Source organism: Panthera leo, chromosome D4 (genome assembly GCF_018350215.1).
Source record: "Panthera leo isolate Ple1 chromosome D4, P.leo_Ple1_pat1.1, whole genome shotgun sequence".
NCBI classification, from domain to species: Eukaryota; Metazoa; Chordata; class Mammalia; order Carnivora; family Felidae; genus Panthera; species Panthera leo.
In genome coordinates this window covers 93,561,462-93,578,617 of record NC_056691.1, presented here as the reverse complement: position 1 = coordinate 93,578,617, position 17,156 = coordinate 93,561,462, and the positions used below count along the sequence as shown (strand labels likewise).

The window sequence follows — 17,156 nt, the reverse complement described above, 5'->3', positions numbered from 1 at the left end:
GATGCCAAAACCAACACCGGACGGTAGCTAAGGTCTTTAATAGGAACAAAACGAAGGAAATGCCTCCCCGCTCGCCCACCCCGGGACCAGCGGTCGGGGGCGATGGCCGGACGCAGTCCACAGGCACACCCAGCGGCTGCCACTCCTCGGCTCCTAGCGCGGGAAGTTCTTGGGGTACAGCTGGAAGAGCTTGCCTTCCTGCGTGGGCTCAAAGCCGTACTTGTCCAGCTGCTCCGGGTCGAAAGTGCCGTCCCTGTAGTCCTTCTCGATAGCAGGTGCCACTGCCTCCCGGAACAGCTGCTCGGCCGTCAGCGGCACGTCTGTGCCCGCCGGGACGCGGTAGTTCACATAGGGCTTGAGCTTGAAGCCAGCCAGCTCGGGCACCACCAGCTCCGGGACCATTTCCTTGACCTGCACGAACTTCCCGTCGCGGGCGTGCACGCCGGTGCCCTTGGTACCACGGCTCTTATAGAAGGTACGTGGGCCCCGCTTGCTGGTCCACCTACTCATGCGGTCGGCGCCCCGCACCACGATGCGGGCCGCCCCGCTCAGGAGGCCCATGCTGGGTGGGTCCTGCAGGATGCGAGCGTCCTCCGAGCCAGTTCACGCGTACGAGGCCGCCGCCAGGCGAACTCTTGCGGGTCTCCGCCGCACGGCACTCAGCTTCCGGCTCCCGCGATGACTTCCGGCAGCCCGCGCGGCTTCCGGCGCCGTCAGGCCTCTGCGCCGCAGCAAAGCAGCTCCGATTGGCTGCACTGCGTCCAATGCGCAGCCTCCACCCTGCGAGTGGGCGGGACCTCCAGACCCCGGCCAATGCGCGTGGAGGTCCGGCGTCCGCGGCGGGGCGGCGGGAGCGCGGACGTCGGCGGTCCGGCGGTGGGGTAGTGACGGGAGCGCGGACGTCGGCGGCCCGGCAGTCGGGGTAGTGACGGGAGCGCGGACGTCGGCGGCCCGGCGGTTGGGGGTAGTGACGGGAGCGCGGGCGTCGGGCGCGCGCGGTCCCGGTGAGTCCCCGCAGAGCGCCCTGAGGTTCTGGCTGGTCCCGAGAGGAAGGGTAGCCATTAGCTGCCCCACCCGGTGACGGACGCACACCGCCCCACAGGCCCGCGCGGCCCTGCGCTGCGCGGTGAGCCGCCTGTGGGAGGCGGAGCCGTGTCCTCTCGGTCGTCCGGACACTAACCACCGCTTCCAACCCCAACTCCGAGGTCCCCCAACCCTGAGTCCCGACCCCGCTGCCTGTCAACCCAAGCCGCCCAACTCCAACGGCCTTCAACCCCGAGCCCCCTAACCTCGACGCCCCCTTCACCCCGACACCCGTCAACCCAACGCCTGTTAACCCCGAGGTTTCCCAACCTGATGACCCTCCAAAATGACACCCCCAACCTGGATGGCCACTAACCCCGGTGCCTCCTAACCTGCCGTTTCCCAACCCTGCAGCCCACTTGCGCCCCTTCCCTCTGGCTCTGTGCTGTCCCAGATGGAGAAGCAGTGGCTTCCACTTTGCCTCCCTAGCACGTGCTGGGGGCCATGAGCTCTACCCCACCTCAAATGTGCAGGGTGGGGTGCGTGGGGAGACTGCCTGGTCAGGGCACTAGCAGACCACAGAGCTGGGGTCAAGGGCGCTGCTGGCCTTTCAGGAGACTGAGAAGGAAGGTTCTCCATGTGGTGGCAGAGGACACAGGACATTTGACCCAGGAGAAAGTGGGCTATGACCTTGCATCTGCCTTCTGCATCCTGATTTCTCTGGGTGGGATTTTGGAAGAGATAAATCCTCCCTTGCTGCTGCTTTTCTAAGGGGTCTGGGAGCCACAAGGTGAAGGCCCCAGACCTGGCTCCTCACCTCTAGACAGGGGTAAAGTGAACCAGGCAGGTCCTCAATTCATCATCTCCTGGACCCAACACACCCACCTTGAGGTCAACCACACCGGATAGGAAATCCCCTGACACAGGCCACTAGGTGTTCTCACAGTCTGCTGCCTGGCCTGGCCCCACACACCCCTACCTCACCCCCCAGCCACAGCCTCATCGCTGAGGCACTGGGAGCTCCTGGCTGCACTAGGCCTTGGCTGAGCTGCCCACACCCGCCCTTGACCAGCTGGGAGAGGAGTAGGACTTGGCTGCGCTTCGGGGTTCCTGGGCAGCCATGGGAGAGTTGTTTACAGAGAGGGAAGTGGCTCTGGTGTTTCTCTTCTTGGAGGACACAGCTTTCCACCAGGGTTTTCCTTTCAGTGAAGACATAACTTAAGGAGAAGAGGAACCCAGGAGAAAAGGCTGAAAGCATTGCTCTGCCCCATGAGCGTGAGTTGAGGGAACATTTGCCCTGAACCAGTGCTTCTTTTCACCTTGCTTGTTTTTTTCATTTTTAGCCATGAAGCAAGAGGAAGATGCCAGCCCAGAGGTATGGAACTAGATGGTTCCGGGGATGAATCAGAGCCTCAAAATTCCCAATTAGGGGTGTTTCTGCATTTGCTCTGTGGGCAGCTCCTTGAAGTTGGCTAAATGTGGGAGAGGTGGTCTGGGCCCCTCTGTCTCCTTGTCGGATCTTGAGGCCACTTCTTCTCTGAGGTCAAAACTCAGTTCCTGCTCCCCCTTAGGACTTCTGCTTGTTTGTTTAAAAAAATTTTTTTTTAATGTTTAGTTTTCAGAGAGAGAGAGAGAGTGAGTGTGTGAGTGAGGGAGTTGTAGAGAGAGGGGAAGACACAGAATCCAAAGAGGCTCCAGGCTCTGAGCTGTTAGCACAGAGCCTGACATGGGGCTTGAACCCATGAACTGTGAGATCATGATCTCCACTGAAGTCAGATGCTTAACTGACTGAGCCACCCAGGTGCCCCAGACTTCTGCTTGTTTTGATGGGAGTCTTTTCCTTAGTGGAACATCTGTAGCTACATCACAAAGGCCTTTCTCTATTCCTGAAACAGAAAAGTAGATACATTAAAACAACCACGAAAGCCTGAGATGCTCAACCATACGAAGTTATATAACTAGATTATGGGACACCTGTGTGACCCTTTCCGTGGATATCCCTGGTTGTCCCCAAAGCGGTGGTTGAGCTCTAAGGGACACACTTAGTGAAGGGTGTGGTTGTGAGTGCTGTCATGTTGAGAGCTGAGCACAATTGAGGCCAGGAGATGCCTCAGCTCTGAAGCAAAAAACTCCCACAACTTCCATTTGCCTCCTGAACCAAGTTCAAAAACATGGTTTTCTGGACCACTTACTTATTCTGCCTTGAGGCAACCAGCATTCTGCTTTTGAGACCCTTTTCTGAATGCCCTTCCATTTCACTGGGGTTTTTGGTGTCTAATGCTGGCTTCTGCTTTAGTTCTTGGCACTTGTGTAGAGACTAGAGAGGATTAACAGGGGCTCCCTGCCCTCTCCTCTTCCTGGCCTCTTGGGAGGAGGTGTGTGGGCACCAGGAGGAATGCACAGTGGCTGCTTGTTTCACTGGTTTCTCTTGCTTGTTTTCATCTTCATCATTTTGGGGGAATCAGCCAGTACCCTCAGGTAGGTGGCCCCAGCCATCTGCCCACTCACCCTCCTGTGCTCACTTTTCTCTTCCTCCTCCCTCTCTTGGGTCTGGACTTCAGAAGCCCCTAAAATCTCCTTCTTGGGGAGTGGTCGGTGCTGGTAAATAACCTTTCTCTGCTATGAGCTGATATGCCGTGTTCTCAGAATCCAGGGGGCTCCTTGGGGTTTCTCAACATTGCTGCGGTGCAGGCTTCGATGTGCCCTGGCACATGGCTGGCAGCACACGGTGTTGTGGGGTGCACCCCTACTGGCTAGCCGGGTTTGCTCCTCTAGACTTGCATCTGAGGAACTGAAAAGCTGAAGATTGAGGATTCCACACGGCACAGCTGCTGGCCCTTCCCAGCCATCCCGCGGGTGGCCTGGGAGGTCGGGTTTCTCTCTCTGTGCTGAGCAGGTGCGCTCGGAGGACCTCAGCAGCCCAGAAGATCACTTCTCCCAGGGCTGCTGACTGCCCTTCTAACCAGCAGCTTTATTCTTGCGGCCCTGGGAAGCCAGGGCCATGCCTGTGTTGGCCCTTCGTGACCACAATGTTCCCTTCCAGGCTGGCTTTTGTCTGGGTCCTGTCCTGCAGTCCTGGGGGCTGCAGTTGACGGAGCAGCGGTCACAGTCTACCATGGTAACCGCCTTACGTGCCTCCTGGTGACGGGTGGGTGCTGGGATTTGTGGGCTTGCTTCACTCCTGGCTGCTCCTGTCACCTCCGTCCCAGCCTGTTGCCGGGGTAGGGAGGGGCTCTGCGGCAGCCTTGCTGACAGGTGCTTTGTCTGTCTGTGACCTCACCCAGCTCGTGGGGATTGTGATTGGAGCCCTCCTGGCCCTCGCCCTTGTTGGCATCACCGTCTTTTTTGTGTATAGGAGAGTTAACCGATTCCGTGAGTATCTTACTTCAGATATCCACCTCTATGGGGAAGGGACAAGGGCTTGGGAGAGTGGGGGAAGGTTCGGTGACCTAACCCCTGTTGTGAGCTTCTAGGAGCAGCCCTCAAGCCTGTGGTGGCTTTTGGTGGGAATTGCTGGCCTGAGGCTGTGCACGCCAGACCTATGGGATTTGAGTATGTTCCCAGCTTTCTCGGCTCGCAGAGACCCTTTTCTGAATGCCCTTCCATTTCACTGGGTACGAAGGGCTGCGAGTCCTGTTCAAAGGGCTGCAAGTCCTGGTACGAAGGGCTGTGAGTCCTGTTCCCTGTGATCCAGTCTGTGCCAGCCTGGGCCCCAGACGCTGGGTGCCATTCCCTGACACCATAAACCGTAGCAGGGGCAGGATAGGCTCGGTGTGTGTGCCCTACGGGCTGCTTGGCAGAGCCTTCCTGCCTGCCTGTGTCCCAGCCGTGGCTCAGGAGACCCCTCTGCTCCCCTTGCAGGACAGGTACAGCCCGCTCCGCAGTACAGATTCCGAAAGAGAGACAAAGTGATGTTTTACGGCAGGAAGATCATGAGGAAGGTAACTTGTGCCGCAGGCCCTGTGTTCCCACAGGCCCCAGTGCAGTGGGGGCCCCAACAGCCTGCAGCTGCCCTCATGCCGCATTGTGGGGTCCTCCTAACGTTCAGAGACTGTTGGCCAGAGCAGAGACGGAGGGCTCATTGGCCCTTTGAGGTGCACATTCGTCTCAGCTAGAAAAGAGGACAGAGTCTCTTTCAGGAATATTCTGGGGTGCGTGGACACACAGGGTTCTGGCCATGGTGCTGAAATTGGGGCGTCCTGCCAAGATTTGGAAGCTAGGAGGCCTCACTTCTCAGTCTGGTGGAGCCCTGCCTGCTCACCCCCGGTCTCTTCCGCTCCCCTGAGGGCAGGAGGGACCCCACACTTCCCAGAGGCTTAGTGTACTTGAAATACGTGTTTAAAATAACTCCTGGTATTTTAAAATAGTCCCGATTTGTTACTTTTTCTGGATAAGCAGTTAATTCATGTTCTTTGTAGCAAACTCGAAATACCACACAAGAAGCCATGTGAGTCCTTAGGTGGACCTCCTGTTCTCCTGGCCGTGAAACAAAGACACACTGGTGCTGCTTGCAGGCCATGATGCTGGCCTAGAGCCTGAACGGGATAGGGCCAGCTTTTAAAAGGCGGTCGAAAGGGGCTGCTGTGCCAGCGTGACAGAGGGGAGGCTGAGTGTCAGCTTTGCAGGCAGAGGGAACACAGGCCTGAGGATCCAGCACTCTGAGAATGCTGGCTGTTTGGTGATACGGCCAGGTGGCACTTCATCGTCAACGGCACCAGGGATGGTTCCCTGTGCCCAGGGCAGGTGGGGCAGGTGGGGCAGGCAGGGAAAGACCCTCGGAGCTGCTGTCACACCTGCAGGCAGCCCAGCTCCTGAGGGCTGCGGTTGACCCCTGAGGTTGACCCCTGAGGCTGAGGCTGGGTCCAGTAGGTCACAGGGTCGGGACTCGGCCTTTCCCTTCACCTTGCAGGTGACCACGCTGCCCCACACTCTCGTGGGGAGCACGGCTGCCCCCCGGCAGCGGGCAAGGAAGAGGACCAAAGTGCTGTCTTTGGCCAAGAGGTACTGGGAATGTCCTTGAGACCACACGTGCCCCAGCTGGCCTCCCTGGCGGGCCCTGGTGAGCCTGCTGGCCATCGCTGCTGCCTATGGCTTCCCTGCCTCTGGGTTTGCAGTACTCCTGCCATCTGCTTCGAACCCCTTTGGGCTTCTGCTCCAGAGGCACGTATCTCTGCTTTGTAGGATTCTGCGTTTCAAGAAGGAATACCCAACCCTGCAGCCAAAGGAGCCACCACCCTCCCTGCTGGAGGCGGATCTCACAGAGTTTGACGTGAAGAATTCTCACCTGCCATCAGAAGTTTTGTACATGCTGAAGAATGTGAGGTGAGACCAGCCGGGTGAAGGAGGCTGCAGGAGGCCTGGGGCTGTGCTCCCTAGGACTGCCCGAGCTAAGTTTACCTTCCCTGGCCGTCCGCACGGCCTCTCACAGCTCTTTCCTGTTTAGTTTAGTATTTGTTTACTAATCAGCATTTCCATCTTCGTGAGGAAACTCAGAGCAGCTATGGGAAGTGTGTGGCTGGATCAAAGCTGCAAGTCTGGGTTCCCTTCCATCTCTGCCCAGAAACCCCATTCTTTCTAGTGGCGCTTCACCATCCAGGAGGGGTGTTCCGTCCACCTGCTTTTGCTTATGTCTCTGGTTCAGATTCATAGTCATGGCTCGAGAGTTCTTCGAGCTGACGGGAAAGCAGTTTATGGGAATTCCCGAAGTGTAAGCTTCTGTCCTGACAGTGACTCCAGGTGGCCAGTGCTGCAGGGTCTGCTTCTCTGTGAACTCTAGCCCTGTGGGTCTGACCAGCAGTGCCTGTGGCAGTGGCTGTATTTGCATCAGCCTCTTGGAAATGCTGTCCTTCCTTCTCTCCTTTCCAGAAGGTGTCCCACATGTGCTATGGTTCTTACAGGGTCCTGGGCCACTTTGAGAAGCCACTCTTCCTGGAACTTTGCAAACACATGATCTTTGTACAGCTGCTCGAAGGGGAACACGTCTTTCAGCCGGGGGAACCAGATACCAGCATCTATGTAGTGCAGGATGGGCGCCTGGAAGTCTGCATCCAGGACGCGGTAAGAGCGCCTGTCACGTGTGTGGATGGCCCCAGGGAGTGCAGAGCAAGGTGGAGGGTGTGGGTCTGTTGTGTATGTTGTTTGTTGTGTTTCTTTTTTTTAAGTAAGTTCTACACCCAACATGGGGCTTGAACTCACAACCCTGAAATCAAGAGTTGCATGCTCTACCGACTGAGCCAGCCAGGCGCTCATGTTGTGTTTTTACTTAGATGTCTGTCATTGAAAACATTTTTTTAAGTTTTATATTGAAAAGTTAGTATAGCATTTTAAGTTTCAGTTCTTTGGGGAAAATGGCACACTTTGGTCCCGGCATTGGCACACAGCTGCCCTTCAGTGTTGGTATGTTACCTTCACTCATGCATGTGGGGGTACCCATGGGTTAGTGGGTTCAGCGGCATTCGGTGGTTTTCTGCCTTTTACCTGTTCTAAGCCTTTTGAGATGTCTCTCCAGTTTCCCGAGAACACCCTCAGCAGTTGGGTGTTGACCTGCCACCATCAGTTGTACCCTTGCCTGTTGTGAATGATTTTAACTCTAAGAAAATAATTAAGGTATTAATTCAGCTGGAAACGCAATACTTGCTTCCTGCCTCTGTTAATTACACCCATGAATCAGATGTCCCAGGGAGCAGCTTCCAGGCCAATCAAGCCTGTGGAAGTCTTGCTTTCCAGCAGAATGTATCCTTTGATTTGCCCAGGGGAGTGACCCAGGCTTCCCACTGCTTATTATTGTTGAAGCAGACACTCAGTGAGCCCCAGTCTGCACAAAGTGGCCCCTGACCTTAGGGAAGTCCCCACCTGCCAGGACCCTGGGGTGGGCCCTGACCCATAATGGATCCCACATATTCTTTGGGTTTCTAGATACGATGTTGTCCGGGCAAAATTACTGTGTGTGTGTGGCTTCATCCCACACTGGACTTGATGGGATGATGAGAGAAGAAATGGTCTTTGTCTAGTTTCCTCCCATTTGGGCCATATCAGCATCCAGGGTTATTGTTTCCCAGCTAGCCAGCCTTTCCTGAAAATGTGACTTTGGGCCAGAAGGAAGGGTTCTTGGAGGGTGACCAGGGCCAAGTTTGAACAAGTTCAAAAAGGAATTTCCTGGGTGAAGCTGAGAAGTTCCTGTATTAAATAAGCACCTACTTTTCTTTCTCTTTTAATCCAGTGGAAAAACACATCAAAATGCTATTATTTATGCCAGTAACAACCGAATTTCGTCCTTAGAACTTTTTGTTTGGGCCAGCACACTCACTTAGGTTTTATGAAATTCAGTCTAAGTCCTCCTAGTGAGAATAAGCCCTGGGTTGAAGGGCCACGCCCAGGCCGAGCTTCCTGATTGCTCTTAACTCATCTTTGTTTTTTCTGTCCTCTGCTTTGGAGCTTGCTCCACCTCTAATTCCTGAAGGTCAAGTAGGGCACAGCCTAACCCTCGGGACAGGCGACAGTGGAGGCTGGGTTGCCCAGCTGGCCTGGGCTGGGCTGAGCCACCTGTCAGGGGATGACTCTGCTCTGTTTCCTGAGTGCAGGATGGCACCGAGGTGGCGGTCAAGGAGGTTCTGGCTGGAGACAGCGTCCACAGTCTCCTCAGCATCCTGGATGTCATCACTGTGAGTCTCCCGGGTCTACCCAGAAGTCACCTGGACAGCATGTCCCTCACTGCTGAGTCCAGTTCTCCCCAGTGGCGAGGGGCTGGCCTAGGACGGGAGGGACCCCCAGCAGGTCAAGGGTGTGTGGGAAAGCAGCTGTAACTGTTGAAGGAGAGCTGGGCATTTGCTCACGGGTTTTGGCTGTCTCTTAAATGATTATTGTTATATACACGTGGTCTGAGATGCAAAAGGCACAAATGTTGTGAGTGAAAACACTTCCTCTCACCCTTCAGGCCCCAAGGCCCCTTCCTAGGAGGGCCCTCCCATGGATCTTCTGTGGTAACGGGTGTCTCTCTGTTGTTCCCAATCTCCTGCTGTTGACTGGTTTTGTGTGCACGCCACTCCATATGTTTGAGGACCAATTTGCAAGACAGATCCCTAGCAGAGACTTCCCAGGTGTGAGAGTGCACCCCCCACACGCCTGAGCCACAGTCCTGCGGGAGGACACCTGTGTCCTCACCCCACCAGCTAGGGAGCCATCTCATGTTTGATCTTTGCCAGTCCAGTCAATTAAAAGATAACATGAAATGTTATCTTGGGATTTTTAAACTTTTTATCATGGTACACTTGAAACATATTCAAAAGAAGACAGAATCGTAAAATTAATCGTGTGTGCATCACCGGCTTCAAGAAGTCTCGGCTCAGCATGACTATTCCTATCTCATTAACTAGAATTTAATGTTTAATTTTCTTTTTCTCATGAGTAAAGTCTTCATACAATGAAGCAAATCTTAGGTGTCTGCTACTTGAGCTTAGATAATGCACACACCTGTGTAGCTCAAAAGGTGGCATGTGATTGTCACCTTACCTTCGAAGTTATTCTTTCTGCTTTCACTTTTAGCTATACATTGAGGCAGCTTGTACCTCAGTTTCCCCAGAAACTGCACAGAGGAGTCTCTAGAGCAGTTCAGCAGACCTTGGCAAGGACGCATCCGTGTGGGACCAGGAACCTATGTACTTGTGTGACACTCACATGGTGGGCGGAGCCCTTGGTGGGTGTCCTCTGATCCAGTTCTTGAGTTCTTGTGCACAAGGGGGTGATAAACTCCAGAGACTTTGAGGGTGCCCACTGTTTTCACCCATCCCTGTTAGGCTGGCACAGACATGTTTTGAGCTGTGGTGGGGCCTGGGGTGGAGGCATGGATAGGACTCTGGCATCTTGCTCTGGCCCCAGGACCTGGTGTGCCTTCACGAGATGCTTGGCCAGGGCTGAGAGGGACACTACCTCTGAGCAAGGCAGACCTGCCTTAGAAGGCCAGCTGAGGGCAGCCTCTGCCTGGAGCCTTGTGCTGGGAGAGGCTACTCAGACGTGCAGGACAGGCCCCATATGGCTGTGTAGGGCTCTGGCTGGTGTGTTGGAATCTGTAAGGTGCACAGTTTTCTTTCTGTAAAGGATGTGAAATGAGCAGAAATGATTCCAAGGAGAAGAGCTGAGTCCCAGAACTCACTTAGAACATTTGAGAACCACATGCCCAGAGTTCCCGATGTACAGGGCTTGGTTAGGAGGTCGGGACTACCCCACTCCCCCATTGTGGGCAAACTTCCAGTTACACAGCTCCCTCCAGAGACTGCTGGGCCCACCCTGGTAACACAGACATTGCTAACATGTGAGGACTTAACAAGGGTTGAGGGGCTCCCCCTGAAACCAGGGACCCAGACCAGCCAAGTTCCTGACCATTCAACCCTGGCGGTGTAGATGTGATGTACGTGTGGGCCACTGAGACTCATCCGTGGCAGGGCGGGGGGAAGGGGGGCATGCAAGTAGTGCAGCCACTGTGGAAACAGCATGGTAGTTTCTTGAAAGTTAAAGATGCATAGACCGCATGGCCCAGAAGTTCCACTCCTGGATATTTAGCAAGAGAAATGAAAACTGTTTGCACAAAATCCGGTGCGTGAACATTTATAACAGCTTATTTATAATTGCCCCAAACTGGAAACAGGCCCATTGCCCTTCAGCTGCTGGGTGGTAAGGACACTGTGAAGCATCCATAAAATAACCCCGTTCTCAGCCATGAAGAGTGCCACTGCTGGTGTGTGAACAGCATGGCGGGCCTCCAGCTGCCGTCTCTGTGAGAGGAGCCAGACCTGTGCGGTTCCATTTATGTGACCTTGGGACAAAGGCAAAGCCATCAGGACAGAGAAAATCCCAGGGGTTGCCAGGAAGCAACAGTGGAAGGATAGGCTGGTGCCAGCAGAGGGTGGCATCCTCACCAGAAAAACGGGTTTCTCTGTAGTGCCAGCCGGCTCCTCTGAAGTGGTTGGTGCTTGGAGCCCGCTGGCCATCTGCTTCCCGTGAAGGGCAAGGCTCCTCAGGGCCCTCGTGGGTGTCCCGTGTGAGGCAAGGTGCTGGCATCTCGCCCCTTCTGGAGACAGGGTGCTGGGAGCGGCCTGACCTCGCTGTCCTTGCAGGGCCACACTGCTCCATACAAAACTGTGTCCGCCCGTGCGGCTGTCCCTTCCACCGTCCTCCGGCTCCCAGCAGTGGCTTTTCAAGGAGTTTTTGAGAAGTATCCTGAAACCCTGGTGAGGGTAGTGCAGGTGGGTCGCTTTTGCAGTCCCCCTTTCTGGCCTGGGAGCCACTGTACGCACATGAAGGCGCATCCCGAGTGGGTGTAGAAAAGACTAAGGTGGCTTTTTGGAAGTTTTGTAATACACATTTTACAGTAAAAGTTAACATTCATGACCTCACAGAGGTCCTCGGAACTCCTACCAGCCCCCAAGAGGGTTCTTTTTTTATTATTAAACTTGTTTTGAAGTAATCTTAAAGATTTACCAAAAACTTGCACACATAATGCAGAGAGTCCTTACGTCCCTAGCGCCAATATCTTAGGTGGCCGTTGGGGGGTTGTCAGAACCTCGGGTTCGTGCCTGGGAGGGTGGTGAGGGGCGCGGGGGTCTGAGGAGGCACCAGGCCTGGCACAGCTGGCTGTCCCCTCACAGATCATCATGGTGCGGCTGCAGCGGGTCACCTTTCTGGCTCTGCACAACTACCTGGGCCTGACCACAGAGCTCTTCAACCCTGTAAGTGCAGCCTTGCCCCCCCCCCTCCCCGCCCCCATCCTTGTGGCCAGGACCCTGGGCTTTGAAAGGTTTACTCCTCTGCCTTAAAGCGGATACTGGTAGATGAGTCAGGGGCTTGAGTGTCCCGAGAGTTCCTGCCGAGAACCCTTCCCACCCATGGGGTTTGGGGGATGGGACTCCTACTCCTCCCAGAACAGCCTGCAGTTTGGCCTGAATGTGGCCCCTTTGGTCACCTTGCTCTGTGACCTCATTTCCCCTTTCCTGTTGCTCACTTGGTGCACACAGCTGAGCTGCCTGCCCACCCAGTGGAGGCGGCCACCTCCTGCACCCTGGGGTCCCTCCCGCCATGGGGTTGAGCTGATGGCTGTGAGAAGGGTCAGCTCACTCCACCCGGAGCTGCTGTGAGCAGTAGATGAGACCCTCCGAGGCCCTGGTTGGAGGAGGCTGGATGCTGACCTCTAATTATTGGGGTCAGTGTTACCCTCGGGTGTTGTCTCTAGTTTTGATGGGCATTAGGTTTTATCATCTTCCTTTACTGGTATTCTAGGGCATATCCTTTCGGGTTTTTTTTAACTTAAGATTTAAACAAAATGTTTATTAGAGAGTGTGCGCGCACACACGCGAGTGGGAGAGGGGGTGGGGGTGGACAGAGGATCTGAAGCAGGCTCTGCATTGAGAGCAGAGAACCCGATGTGGGGGCTCAAACTCATGAACCTTGAAATCATGACCACCCAGGTGCCCCAACCTTTTGTTTTCTACATTACTGTCCATCTGTTTTTAAAAAAAAAGTTTAATATTAATTTTTTGAGAGAGACAGAGTATAAGCAGGGGAGGGGCAGAGAGAGAGGGAGACACAGAGTCCAAAGCAGGCTCTAGGCTCTGAGCTGTCAGCACAGGGCCCGATGCGGGGCTCGAACTCACGAACCGTGAGATCGTGACCTGAGCCGAGATCAAGAGTCGGATGTTTGACTGAGCCATCCAGGTGCCCCAGTATTACTTTCCATCTTAATGAAGGGCATTAAGGTTTCTGACAGTGTGGACCACCATTTAAACTTGACGGAGTTGCCAGGATAAAGCAGGCTGGGCCTTTGTTGCCGTAAGCACACAGCTAGTCTCTCCACTGGTCACCACTCTTCTCATCCCCCTAAGTGTGGCTGCGGAGACTACTAGCCCAGGGTACCGCTGGAGCACCTGCTTCTTTCTCACGCCCCAGGAGAGCCAGGCTATCCCCCTGGTGTCTGTGGCCAGCGTGGCTGCTGGCAAGGCCAAGAGGCAGGTGTGCTGTGGCTCTGAGGATCGTCTTGAGAGGCCCCTCCGGCCCCAGGAGTCCTGCGATCCAGGTACTGGCCCTGGCCTGGCCTCCAGCCTGTGTCGGGCCTCCTTTCCTCCCCTCACCCCTGTCTCTGTGGGAGGACTTGGCTCCAGGAGGCAGCCATTCGGGGAGCAGATTCCAAACTTCGTGTCGCTCTAGCCCTTGAGAGGGGCCTACATCTGGGGCAAGAGACTGTCCATTGAAGCATCTTGGCTAGGGGTCACCTCCAGGGTGACAGTATAACGTGCGGCCATGCTAACAGATGTGGGACAGGTCACCAGCTCGTGTATGAACAAATGGCTAACAGACTAGTAAAATCAAGCTATGCTGCGCGGGGTCCTTCCTGGAAGGTGGCTTTGTATAAACTCACCTGAGGGTCCGGTGGAGCGCCGAAGCGTGCCAGGCTCATGCCAGTGCGCTTGGAGGGCCACCTGGACTAAAACGGTCCCTGGGAAGGGCCAGGCACGTGTGGGTGGTGAGGGTGTGTTCAGAGGCCCTTGAGACGTGATTTCTGCACTGCTGTGGGAACAGAGGCCTTGCTTCCCACCCGTCTCCTCCCGGCAGATCGAGGGGGCAGCCGTGCAGCAGCCCCTGGGCCTCTGCTGAAGAGGAGCCAGTCCTTCCCGCTGCCTTCTGTTCACGAAGAGATCCTGGATGAGCTCAGCAAGGCCCAGGCAGGTGACCAGGCCCCTTTTGCTCCACCAGGTAAGGCATTGGGTACCCTGACCTTGGAGCGTTGATGGGTGGGCAAGCCCTCAGGCCCAGAGAACCCTGTGCACACACTCAGCCTTGATTTGATGCGGTGGTGATTGTCTTGGTGCCCCAGGCATCCTGTGGGCTCCTCTCCACGCTGTGCCACTTCTGTGCTCCCCGTGTTCTCACCCCCGAGGCTGTGCCCGGCCACTGCAGGAGCATCTGCTCCAGCACCATCCTTTCTTCCCTGTGCACACCATCAGGCTGCATCCCCTGCTGAAATAGACTTCCTAGGCCCTCTGGCGCCTCAGCTGCCACTGGATCTGCTTCCACGCAAGCAGAGCTCTCCAGGAGCTGTCCATGCCAGCTCGTCCCCAGTCTGTCTCTGCTGTGCTTTCTCAGCAGCTCTCTGCCCCTCTCCGGGGCACCTTCCCCACAGGGACTTGGCCTCTGTGTGGATAGGCTCCCAGCGCATCCTGGCGGTTGGGCCAGGGATTCTCTCATCCCGTCCGCAGCCTTCACAAACTAGCTCATTCCTTACCACCTTCTAATTTTGCTCTTATGTTCATTAGAAAGTTTGTTTAGTTTTTATGTGCATTTTGTGAGTTGCCGGCAGGTTTCATCATCTGGTGTATTTGAGAGCTATCTGCGTCCCCCTTTAAGAATTGTCTGTTTATATTCTCTGCTCATTTTCTGCAGGGTTTCCTGAGTCTGCCTTGTTGACTTGCATTAATTCTGTATATGCTCTGGATAGAGACCTTTCACCATTTGTAATTGTTCAGATGTCTTTTTTCCGTGTTCGTCTGTTACAACGCCCAGCCTTGCGGACCATTGTGGAGCAGGAATCCTTGATGTTCATTTATTGAAAAGCAGCCGTTGCACACCTTGTGATTTGTGTTTGGGGCCTTCCTTATTCTTTGCTCATTCACTGGGTTGTAAGTGCATTTGTCTAGATCCTTTTCTGCTATCTCTGTGGTTTTCCCTTCCCTGAGGTCTCATTCATTTGCACTTCCTACTTGTATGTGTTTGAAGTAAGAAATTAGGTCTTTTCTTACTTTGTATACTGATAATTTACACAACGCCGTTAAGATCTTTCATTTACCTGTTGCTTTTTTTTTCCTTTGGTGCCATGTTCATTTGGTATCAAGTTTTTGACTCTACGTGGAATTTTTTGTTTGTTTAGTAATAGATTTTTGGAGATGTGATTCACATGCCATTAAGTTCACCCTTTTAAAAAAAATGTTTATTATTATTATTTTTTAAGACAGAGCGGGGAGGGTTTGGAGTGGGGGAAGAATCCCAAGCAGGCTCCATGCTCAGCACAAAGCCCAATGAGGAGCTCGAACTCACAACCGACTTCCAGATCATGACCTAAGCCAATATCAAGAGTCAGATGCTTAACTGACTAAGCCATCCAGGTGCCCTGAGTTCACCCTTTTATTTATGTATTTATTTACTTAGGGGGGCCTGGGTAGCTCAGTTGGTTGGGCATCTGACTTCGGCTCAGGTCATGATCTCGTGGTTCACAAGTTTGAGCCCCATGTCGGGCCCTGTGCTGACAGCTCAGAGTCTGGAGCCTGCTTCTTGGATTTTGTGTCTCCCTTTCTCTCTGCCCTTCCCCTGTTTATTCTCTGTCTCCCTCCGTCTCTCTCTCTCTCTCAAAAATAAATAAAACATTAAAAAAATTTTATTTATTTACTTAATTTCTTTATTTTTTAAAGCTTATTTATTTGAGGGAGAGAGAGAGCACAAGCAGAGGAGGGGCAGAGAGAGGGAGAGAGAATCCCAAGCAGGCTCTGCACTGCCAGCATGGAGCCCAATGTGGGGCTCAAACTCATGAACTGTGAGATCATGACCTGAGCTGAAGTCAAGAGCTGGACGATTAACCAGCTGGCACCCCCCAGTTCACCCTTTTAAAGTGTACAATTTATTAGTATATTCACAAAATTTTACATCCATCACTACTGTCTGTTCCCAGAACATTTTGTCAGACAGTGGAAATGCCGTGTCCTCATCAGCCATCACCCCCTGCACCAGCCCCGGGCAACCACTGATCTGCTTTCTGTCTCTTGGGTTTGCCTGTTCTGGATATTTCATTACTAGGATCTACTTTTTAGGTATCTTTTGTGTTTTTAGGTATTCCTTTGTGTTCTATTTGCCTGTTTCTTCATGGATCCCAAGGTGTTCTCAATTTTCATTAACTGCTTATGGTTGTATAATATGAATACAGAAGGTGTAAATCGTGAACGGACAGCTTATGATTTTTCACAAACTGAACTCACTCGTGAGGCCGGCACCCAGGTGCAAAAAGCAGGTGCCACGGTTACCAGTGGTGAAGTTAGGCTGCTGCTCCCTGCTCTTCTGAGTCCCAGCAGCCAGGCTGCTTCTCAGCTTTCGTCTGACATCCATGCGTGTTGTGTGGAGCAAGACGCACCTGTTCTCGCTGATGGATAGAGATTTATTGTGTGAATACACTGCATGTGTGTCTGTTGAACACACATGTATGTGTTCCTGTTGAAACCGCTGGCTCATAAAGTGCACACGATTGACTCGGAGACACTGCCCACGCTTTTCTCAGTGTCGGTCCCAGTTCGTGCTTCCACTACCCTCCCAAGGCTGTGCTGTCCACTGTGGAGCCTCCGTCCCCTCAGGTGCTCTTGGCCTTGGGTGTCTGTGCTGCCGACAGGTCGCACCATCTTCCGGGAAACCTCCTGCTCTTGCACCGTCCTGTCTTCTTCACCTCACCCCCTGGGCCACAGTGGGTCTCTCTGTGGCTGCACCTCCAGCCTCCTGATGACTCTTGAGCCCCAGCACTTTCCATTTCCATGGGGAGTGGGCTGCCATTGTCTTTTGTCCATTTTCCTCTTAGGGTGTCATTCATCTAATTGTTGATTAATAGGACTTCTTTAGATAGTCTCTGTTAGATATAGGTATTGAAAATATTTTGTGCTCTTTTCACCCTCTTAATGGTGTCTTTTAATGAACAGAAGTTTTTAAATTTCATAGAGTCCAATTTATCAATTTTTTTCTTTTGTGATTATTATTTTGTGTCCTATTTGGGAAATCTGCTTGTAAGATTTAACATTTTACCATTCATATTTATCCTTCTAGGATTGGTTCTTTTGTCTAAAGTGAATGGGGGTCATGATACACTTTTTTTCCAGCTATTCAGCTGACCTGCTGTATTTTTTAAAAATGTGTTTAGCAAATTTTTTCAAAAGAAGCTTAAGTGCTAGATAACTGAAAATAATAGCAGTCCACAAATAATAAAGTTTGACTCTGAATTATCTAGTTCCATTAACATGTCTGGTTAACATCCATGCAGGTCCCAATACCTCTCCTCTGGTCCAGAAAAATAATGCCCTCTTATAGGACATGTGTCTGCAAAGATCAGAGACACTGATCAG

The 17,156-nt window shown here is 53.4% G+C and overlaps 2 protein-coding genes across 6 annotated transcripts in view; one reads left to right on the top strand and one right to left on the bottom strand.

The window, feature by feature from the left end:
- Positions 1-19: 19 nt before the first annotated feature.
- MRPL41 (mitochondrial ribosomal protein L41) lies at positions 20-753 on the bottom strand. Its single transcript, XM_042912008.1, has one exon. It carries the CDS (start codon positions 559-561, stop codon positions 154-156), a length of 408 nt encoding a protein of 135 aa, XP_042767942.1. The 5' UTR covers positions 562-753; the 3' UTR covers positions 20-153.
- A 126-nt stretch (positions 754-879) lies between these two features.
- The window catches only part of PNPLA7 (patatin like phospholipase domain containing 7), a 63,029-nt gene continuing 46,752 nt past the window's right edge, over positions 880-17,156 (top strand). For 2 of the 5 annotated variants that reach the window (XM_042912005.1, XM_042912003.1), the window contains exons 1-13: positions 1,026-1,126; positions 2,367-2,398; positions 4,067-4,141; positions 4,308-4,395; positions 4,885-4,964; positions 5,933-6,024; positions 6,205-6,345; positions 6,921-7,080; positions 8,604-8,684; positions 11,133-11,261; positions 11,664-11,744; positions 12,958-13,084; positions 13,621-13,761. In XM_042912005.1, coding sequence (XP_042767939.1) covers positions 2,369-2,398; positions 4,067-4,141; positions 4,308-4,395; positions 4,885-4,964; positions 5,933-6,024; positions 6,205-6,345; positions 6,921-7,080; positions 8,604-8,684; positions 11,133-11,261; positions 11,664-11,744; positions 12,958-13,084; positions 13,621-13,761 — 1,225 coding nt within the window. In that variant the 5' untranslated portion in view covers positions 1,026-1,126; positions 2,367-2,368. Of the gene's footprint in view, positions 1,005-1,024; positions 1,127-2,366; positions 2,399-4,066; positions 4,142-4,307; positions 4,396-4,884; positions 4,965-5,932; positions 6,025-6,204; positions 6,346-6,920; positions 7,081-8,603; positions 8,685-11,132; positions 11,262-11,663; positions 11,745-12,957; positions 13,085-13,620; positions 13,762-17,156 lie in introns of those variants that run through there. The other 3 variants (XM_042912004.1, XM_042912006.1, XM_042912007.1) reach the window with 3 other exon arrangements.